This window comes from Xenopus tropicalis, chromosome 6 (genome assembly GCF_000004195.4).
Source record: "Xenopus tropicalis strain Nigerian chromosome 6, UCB_Xtro_10.0, whole genome shotgun sequence".
NCBI lineage: Eukaryota > Metazoa > Chordata > Amphibia > Anura > Pipidae > Xenopus > Xenopus tropicalis.
In genome coordinates this window covers 9,861,792-9,871,031 of record NC_030682.2, presented here as the reverse complement: position 1 = coordinate 9,871,031, position 9,240 = coordinate 9,861,792, and the positions used below count along the sequence as shown (strand labels likewise).

The window sequence follows — 9,240 nt, the reverse complement described above, 5'->3', positions numbered from 1 at the left end:
AATACTTTTATATTGAAAACCGTACAGATAAATAAGACATTATTTTTAAAACAACATGCAATGTACACAGTCTAGTTGGAATTGAGTTTCTATACGATGTTCCCTGGAACCTGCTTCATTGAATGTGCAGGTTGGAAGGAATAGGGCCTTTACTCTAGCTAGGCCTTCAGCCCGAGGAATAGCTCCGCCTTCTCTCGTGAAAATGGTTGTATCTCGGGGGCGTGTCCTGGTTACGGGCTATTAATTGTAATGGAAATGTGTATAGACCAGAAGGCAATATGGCTGCAAACATTGGGTTGGCCATATACCCTACAACGTGTTGTTAGGCCTATCAGAGGTCTTTGTAGGACATCAATATTGTAATAGAGCTCAACTTCCCAAGGTGCTAGGAGCACAAGCAACAGTCTAACTCCCTGAACCAAGAACCCTATAACATGCCAGAGAATAGCCACCGCCCATTGGACATCTACAACCATGTCCTAAGCCTGTAAGGCAGACATCTAAGTGGGCGATAGCCTCGTTTTGCAGCAGCCAATCACTTCTTAGAGCCTGGAAAAGGAGGAGCAAGTCAACGGTGTTCTCACACAAGTGCATGGGTGGATGAAGCTTTGGGGAGGGGATTAAACCATTAATTGGCACTGCATTTATCCTATTGTGTTCTGGGATATTATACATGGAAAAGGCCTTGGTATAGTATAATGCAGGGATCCCCAACCTTTCTTACTCATGAGCCACAGTCAAATGGAAAAAGACTCATGGAGTCATGGAGACTCAAGTTCATGGAGGAGCCAAATAAGGGCTAAGATAGGGTGCATAGAGGCCCCTAATAGCCAATCAGCTTACAGGGGCTTTATTTGGTAGGAAATCTTGTTTTTATTTAACCAAAACTTGCCCCCAAGTCAGGAATTCAAAAATAACGTTTGGGGGCACTGAGAGTAACATCCAAGGGGTTGGGGAGCAACATGTTGCCCCTGAGCCACTGGTTGGGGATCATGTATAAAATGTCTTTACCAACCAATAACATCACCCTCCACCTATACCCAAATGAGTTGTAGTACAAAGTTCTATATCTCTATAGCTCCTCTTGGCTATATATTTCCATACACCCCCTACCCAACTGTCTACAGACCAAGTCCAGACAGAAATGTAATACTAACGCCTAACGGCTTTGTTCATGATCAAGGTAAAGTCTAAGCACTCCAAAACCAAAATTGTCCATTAAACAAGAACAATAAACTCTCTAATCTGGATTAATTACAGTAACTCAATAAATGCCCAGGCCACCGATGTCTTGGTCAGCGGGACCAGCCATTCTGGAGGACATTGGGATTTGTAGTTCAGTTACAATGGCAACACCACCAATAAGATATCACTGGCCTACCTATGGCATTTAAACCACACCCATAATACACAGCAAAAAAAAAAAAAATGGGGTAATGTCAAACAATAAATTTATATTGAGCTAAATATGGTGTATGTCCATTGGGAAAACCGACAAAGGTGTCGGCTTCTAAGTAGCACAAACGACTCTATTATTACTTATTCGAATGAGTCCAGGAGCAAGGCATGCTGGGGCAGCGCAGCCCGAGTGGAACGTCACAGAGTAGCCAACTGCTGGGTTCTTTTCCTTCTCTCTCTCAGGAAGTTCTTAAGCTTGGAGCTGGGGAAAAATATTGGAGCCTGCTGAAACGTGGCCAGTCCGGCTTCCTGTAACCATAGAAACTTCAGGCAATCGGAGGCGGAGGGCCTTCCCCTGAAACAAACAAAAGGAGGCAGTGTGACCCCGGAACTCTTTTATATCACATTATAATAAACAGGAACAAATGGGTTGTTCATTTTTGGAAGTCTCCAGTGTGGGAGATGGGCCTCCTAGGAACCACCAGAGAACCACACCAGCAAGGGCCCACTCTCATCCACAACAATTGGATGTAGGAAGTGCTAAATGTATAGATGTCATATAGACTTATGGTAAGAATGAGAAAGGGATGATGGGAATTGTCCTTGGCTGGGACCCCCAAGGGTTGAGGAACACTGGGAGAGCCTCTAGAACTCTTGTAGACCAATTCAACCATGGTCTTCACCATATTTCTTCGATGGCTGGAATTGCACTGATACGGATAGAGAGTTTCCTTAGCAGTTACTATTGTTTTATGGCACAAAATGGCAGAATACTTTACAGACATGATGGGAAACATCAGAATCATACCACGGATTCGCCCACAAGGTGCTCTGAAGAAAGGACACGGCTCCCCCGGACAAGCCAGCGTAACACCGCGTGAACCTGATCAGCCCTTTCTTGATGCCTTTCTCCAATTCCGACGTTGTATCGCTGCTGAATGGATAGTCAGAGCTCAGCCTGGGAGCAAACACACAGACATGCCATTGGTCTACTTGATTTTTTTGCAAATAAGAAGTTAATGTTATGTATAAACAGGAGCTCCGTTGGACCAGTCCAGTAACCATAGCAGCCATTTATTGTTTCATCATTGAAACCTGAACGCTAACTGCTTTTTGGTTGTGCTGAACTATGCGGCCACACTCGATGTGGCTATATAACCCCTCCATTACTCCACACTGCTATTGTGACTAATGTTCCATCTTGTCTGGTGTATTTAAACCCCTCCATGGAGCCTTCAACAGCTTCTTGCAACCCTCTTTATCTCCTCTGCTTGTTATTACTCACCCAAGCTGCCCCATTAGTTCGATTTCTATTCCTTATCAATGTATTCTGCCTCTGTGTCCTATTGACCATGGGTCCAAAGCCAATATGTTCTCCCTCAGATGAGGGTAACCAATGGCTAACCCTCACCCAGGAAGCCTGAGGAAGCTGCAATTCTTGGCTGGTCCCCAGAAATGAGTATATTCCAGACTCTCAGGGACTTTATCACTGTAATAATGATATTTAGGTTTCTATCAATACGAGTGTTGTGTCTGAAGCTCCCAAAAGACATTACATTTATTAGTGCAGGGTGGGTCTCTGCTGAGTTAGCAGATGACTGGGGTGATATTCTCTAGATAAAAAGGCGTTAATGAGTGTTTTCTGTTCCACTGAGGGTGTTGATTAGCTCCCCGTAGGTACTAATTAATATATTGTGCCGGTACTGACTGCACACTTGGCTAGTTCATAGGCTGCTTACAGCTCTCAAAGCAGAAATATTTGATACCCAGAAGGAAAAACTCAAGTTAATTAGATTGGCTGATGCTAATTATATCCTCAAGTCCAAGCAACTAGTGTAGTACTTAATTAGTAGTAGGTACAAGACCCCAGTGACAAAACACAGTAGCCTAGATCGCTAAAGGAACAATAATAACATAACCCCATAGGGTTGCACCATAGTGGTGCTCACTCAGCTACGTTAGACAGAGGACCAGTCAGGCTTTGGAAGACACAGGTAGAGGGAACATAGGTGTCCGTTGGGTAGGTTTCAAGTCAAGATCCAGCTCTGGTATCACCATACATTGATACATCTTACATGATGAAAGCTGTAATGCCCACGGCCCAAATATCAGTGGGTGGAACCGCCCCCTGGCCTTCTAGAACTTCTGGAGCTGAAAGATAATGATAAACAATGATAAAACAGTAAGAGGAGCATTCTTCTCTGCCTATATGTTCTGTAATGTTTCTCCTCGATACATATTGATGGGCTACATCTTATAGAAGTGACGATGAAGCCTACATTTATAGAAGGGGGTCCTAAAAAGAACTGGAGCTCTAGATATCCAGTTAGAAACTATTAGCTACGTCTCAGTCTTCTTTAGATTTTTAGATCTTCAGCTCCAAGGAGGCTAAAATCAAGCAGATGTCTACTGACAAGTCTACTTTTCTTTAAACCCTGAACAGTTTTCAGCAGTTATAAACATTCTGTTTTCCTGAGCCTGAGGTATAGGACCCATTATCCAGAATGCTCGGGACCTGGGGTCTTTCTCTAATTCAGATCTCCTACCTTAAGTCTGTTAAAAAATTATTTAAACAGTAATTAAACCCAAAAGGATTGTTCTGCCCCAATAAGGGGTAATAATATCTTAGTTGGGATCAAGTACAGGTACTGTTTTATTATTACAGAGAAAAGGGAATCATTTAACCATTAAATAAACCCAATAGGGCTGTTCTGCCCCAATAAGGGGTAATTATATCTTAGTTGGGATCAAGTACAGGTACTGTTTTATTATTACAGAGAAAAGGGAATCATTTAACCATTAAATAAACCCAATAGGGCTGTTCTGCCCCCAATAAGGGGTAATTATATCTTAGTTGGGATCAAGTACAGGTACTGTTTTATTATTACAGAGAAAAGGGAATCATTTAACCATTAAATAAACCCAATAGGGCTGTTCTGCCCCCAATAAGGGGTAATTATATCTTAGTTGGGATCAAGTACAGGTACTGTTTTATTATTACAGAGAAAAGGGAATCATTTAACCATTAAATAAACCCAATAGGGCTGTTCTGCCCCCAATAAGGGGTAATTATATCTTAGTTGGGATCAAGTACAGGTACTGTTTTATTATTACAGAGAAAAGGGAATCATTTAACCATGAAATAAACCCAATAGGGCTGTTCTGCCCCCAATAAGGGGTAATTATATCTTAGTTGGGATCAAGTACAGGTACTGTTTTATTATTACAGAGAAAAAAAAATCATTTTGAAAAATTAGAATTATTTGCTTATAATGGAGTCTATGGGAGATGATCTGGATAACTTTCTGGATAATGGGTTTCAATACCTGTACTTACCCATAGTTTCCACGTAATCCCTGTATCTCTGTGGAGCGCTGAGCTTGTCTGGAGAATAGACACACGCGTTCCCAAAATCCAGGATTTTCAGCAGCTTGTGTTCAGTTACTATTGTGTTTTCAGATCTCAGATCCAGATGGAGGATTTGTTTGGCATGGAGAAACTCCACTGCGCTTAGCATCTGCCACAGGTAGTCTCGCACTTCCAGCTCTGAGTACGACGGCCTGAGAGACAAGGACTAGGAAGTCATTCAAAATGAATAATTCAAAAACCAGAAAAAATGCGAATTGTCCTAGAATATGGTCATCTACATTATACTAAAAGTATAATAGTTTTTTTTTTGGAAAGTATAAGGACTTCAGGCAACATGGTGGCCCCACAAGAGTCAAGAGCAAACCTGAACATACACAGGACAACTGGGGTAAGGGCCCAATGGTCAGATATTAATCAATTAGACTATACTCATGGATGACTTTGATCAGAGTCAAATTGATGAGGGCCTCAATGAATAGACCATGATGGAAACATGTAAGTAGAAGAAAATATGGATTACACTAAGGAGGAGACATACCAGGAAGTCCATTAGAGACACAAGGAGGAGACATACCAGGAAGTCCATTAGAGACACAAGGAGGAGACATACCAGGAAGTCCATTAGAGACACAAGGAGGAGACATACCAGGAAGTCCATTAGAGACACAAGGAGGAGACATACCAGGAAGTCCATTAGAGACACAAGGAGGAGACATACCAGGAAGTCCATTAGAGACACAAGGAGGAGACATACCAGGAAGTCCATTAGAGACACAAGGAGGAGACATACCAGGAAGTCCATTAGAGACACAAGGAGGAGACATACCAGGAAGTCCATTAGAGACACAAGGAGGAGACATACCAGGAAGTCCATTAGAGACACAAGGAGGAGACATACCAGGAAGTCCATTAGAGACACAAGGAGGAGACATACCAGGAAGTCCATTAGAGACACAAGGAGGAGACATACCAGGAAGTCCATTAGAGACACAAGGAGGAGACATACCCAAGAGAGAGGAACTGCAGTAGCTCCAGTCCCTCACACAGTTCAAGGATCAGGACAAGATCATGGGGGCTCAGGAATGCTCCGTGTAACTGGACAATGTTGGAATGATGAAGTTGCTTCAGGATCAGATACTCCTGCAGGGTAGACTCTTTGCTTTTGTCTGTGTATGGTATGATTTTTGCAGCAAACAGTCTTCCACTTGACTTCTCCTTGCAGGGTCTAACACTACTGAAGCGCCCCCTGAAGAAAAAAAAGTACAGTCTTGGGTAAAAGAGTTGTGCAAGCAAGAGGTCTATTGTTACCTGCAGAATAGGAAGGTGAATGCATGTTTGGTAGAACACTAGACATTCATTCCATGATCTATTTCACCTTCTTGGAATTCCATGTTAGTAATAAAGTTCTAACGGTATCCTAGAAGTTGGAACATTATCATCATTATATTTTATTAACGGTTTCCTTGCTACAAGTGATTATGCCAGATTCAAACCATTTGTCTTTGGGTTAAAACCCCCAGGGTCCAACTCCACTGTAGTCCAAAGCCTTTGGGAGAGATGGAGAGCTTTGTGCTGAGTGCCTGTTGGGAGGCTGTAATCTGTGGTTCCACAAAAGCACTAGGACCACAGTATATCAATGTGAAGGTGAAGATTTTTTGGGGCTTCTTTATTTTTGTGAATTACAGCTGCACGGGTCAATTTCTAAACTCTATAGAACTGAACTGGCAGAACCAAACGGTTTTGTATGAAACATAATTAAAAGCTTAAATATCATATTGCTAACCCCACCATTAGGTACAACCCAAAGTCTTTTTTCCTCACCTCGTTACTCCAGTCTGTAGGGTGCTTGTTCTGTCGGCTGCGACTGTCTCTTCTGTGCTACCCATCTCTTTTGAGAATGCTATGGAGTCAAATACATTTATAAAAATAATTGTTCCTAGACTTGGAAGCATGGACGTACTACTTAGCTAAGCCAATGCCTTTTTATTTTATTAGCCAATTTTCAGCATAGTAAGTAAGTAAAGCCTGCAGCTTGCTATCTATGGATGCTCCTCCTTTTCCCCATTAGCCTAGTAACTGGTTCCTGCTAGTGATGGACAAAATGTTTTGCCAGGCATGGATTTGCGGCGAATTTCCACGATTGTTTCGCAAAATGGATGAAAAAATTCGCCGCGCATCCAAAAATTGTTGCAGGCATCAAAATATATAGTTGCAACGTCAAAGAATAGTTTCGGCGTCACAATTAATAGTCGCAGCGTCAAAAGAATAGTCGCGGCATCAAAATAAATAGTTGCAACGTCAAAATAAATAGTCGCGGTGTCAAAGTAAATAGTCGCAACATCAAAGAATAGTGGGGTGTCAAAATAAATAGTGGCGGCATCAATATAAATAGTTGCGATGTCAAAATAAATAGTTGTGGCGTCAAAGGATAGTTGTGCATCAAAATAAATAGTTGCGGCGTCAAAATAAATAGTTGCAACGTCAAAATAAAAACAGTGGTTATTCCATTCATTGCACGTCTAACAGACAATCTGAACTATAAAGCATCCATAGAATCACTCATGCTCATGTGACTTACTCTGGCTGGGCCTACCAATCCTGACTCCAGCAGACGGGTTGCTGTAAGGGCCCATTCCAGCTTTGCTGATACAAGCGATCCTAAAGGAGTAGACTTGTCCTTCAGAGAGAACATGGGTAGAGTAGCAGCAGTCGGAGATGTCGAGAGTCAGGGGTCTCCATTCCTCACCTGCTCCAACAAGACATTAAGAAAGAGAGTAGAAAAGATAAGAATGATGTTGCCTTGCAGGCCTGTCTTATAATCCTTGATGAAAGTACCACAACTATTGGTTATCCATCCCTAAATGGGCTACATAGTCCTTGGACATCCGTCTTTGGTTCCTTTATGAAATACATATTTTTCAGCTACAACCTTCTTCCAGCTGGCCCCTTAATGGCAGTTCTCCATCTGTAGAACCCAACAGATGTGCTTTCAAATATCTACAGAACTGCACCAAGCTCTAGCCCAATGCCCATTGCTCTCCCGCTATTGGGCCGCCTCCTCAGTAAACTCAGGCCCCAGACTGTTGAATTCACCTTCCTTCCTGTATTGTACAAAGTAGGTGACAGGGCTTGCAGACTCCACCGGCTTCCAGACAATTAGGGCTCCATCTTTATATACCTGGGCAACTTCAGGGCTGGTGGGACAGCATGGTATCTCTGGGGGGAACAAAACACAGGTAATTAGAACACAGAGTGAGCTCAACCAATGGACTTTCATCTCTCAGATGTCACTTAGTCAAGTGAAGAACTAAGCATTTCAGTGACTGTAGGCAATATGGGGGTGTTCCAGAAGGAAAGACCCCATGATAGTTCTGTTGACATCCTTGTGAGGTTGCCAGCAATAGCCTGAATGATAAAGTATGATTCATATAGTACTCAACAAGTGCCAGCGATAACTTGGCATTTTGTATGGTGGTTGCAGGAGTAGGGCACGTGCTTTAAAAGGGCCACACAACTATAGGAGAGCTTTGTGTGCTTCTTTTGGAGATTCCTCAGGACCTTTCATTGATATTTGTTGGGGTTCTGGGCAGCTAGGTACTTTAGCAGCATGGGGAGAGTCAGATTCGCTGCCTAAGGCACCAGATTATTATTTTCAGCATTTGTACTTTAACAAAGTTATTGATTTGGCACCATAATTATACATATTGTTCATTATCATTATTCATTATTAATACTGCATGAAGTATGCAAATATAAAATTATAGACAGATACAGAGATTATATCTTCACATACCAGCTCTCTTTAGAATGCAGCATGTTGAGGCACTGCCAAGAGAGTTGGATGCCACACAGGCATAGATCCCCAGGTCTTGCGCCATCACGACGAGGATAGTGAGAAGATGATAGTTCTTCAGAGTAGAAGAGATGAGGACTCTTTCATTGCCCTGGATGGGTACCCCGTCTAAGAGAAAGCACAGGCAGTACAGGTGTTATCCAACTCTTGTTCATAAAGAGGCTCCTGTCCATGAAGAGACTCCTGTCCATGAAGAGGCTCCTGTTCATAAAGAGGCTCCTGTTCATGAATAGGCTCCTGTTCATAAAGAGGCTCCTGTCCATGAAGAGGCTCCTGTTCTTAAAGAGGCTCCTGTTCATGAAGAGGCTCCTCTTCATAAAGAGGCTCCTGTTCATAAAGAGGCTCATGTCCATGAAGAGGCTCCTGTTCATAAAGAGGCTCCTGTTCATGAAGAGGCTCCTGTTCATGAAGAGGCTCCTGTTCATAAAGAGGTTCCTGTTCATAAAGAGGCTCCTGTTCATAAAGAGGCTCCTGTTCATAAAGAAGCTCCTGTCCATGAAGAAGCTCCTGTCCATGAAGAGGTTCCTGTCCATGAAGAGGCTCCTGTCTATGAAGAGGTTCCTGTCCATGAAGAGGCTCCTGTTCATAAAGAGGCTCCTGTCCATGAAGAGGCTCCTGTT

The 9,240-nt window shown here is 42.7% G+C and overlaps 1 protein-coding gene across 18 annotated transcripts in view; it reads right to left on the bottom strand.

Annotated features, from left to right (window-relative positions):
- Window positions 1-1,434: 1,434 nt before the first annotated feature.
- The window catches only part of obscn (obscurin, cytoskeletal calmodulin and titin-interacting RhoGEF), a 241,276-nt gene continuing 233,470 nt past the window's right edge, over window positions 1,435-9,240 (bottom strand). For all 18 annotated transcript variants that reach the window (XM_031903695.1, XM_031903696.1, XM_031903701.1 and 15 more), the window contains 9 exons: window positions 8,561-8,728; window positions 7,861-7,983; window positions 7,346-7,513; window positions 6,589-6,667; window positions 5,774-6,013; window positions 4,735-4,958; window positions 3,474-3,549; window positions 2,207-2,356; window positions 1,435-1,753 (listed from right to left, as the gene is read on the bottom strand). In XM_031903695.1, the coding sequence (XP_031759555.1) occupies window positions 1,597-1,753; window positions 2,207-2,356; window positions 3,474-3,549; window positions 4,735-4,958; window positions 5,774-6,013; window positions 6,589-6,667; window positions 7,346-7,513; window positions 7,861-7,983; window positions 8,561-8,728 (1,385 nt within the window). In that variant the 3' untranslated portion in view covers window positions 1,435-1,596. The remainder of the gene's footprint in view (window positions 1,754-2,206; window positions 2,357-3,473; window positions 3,550-4,734; window positions 4,959-5,773; window positions 6,014-6,588; window positions 6,668-7,345; window positions 7,514-7,860; window positions 7,984-8,560; window positions 8,729-9,240) is intronic.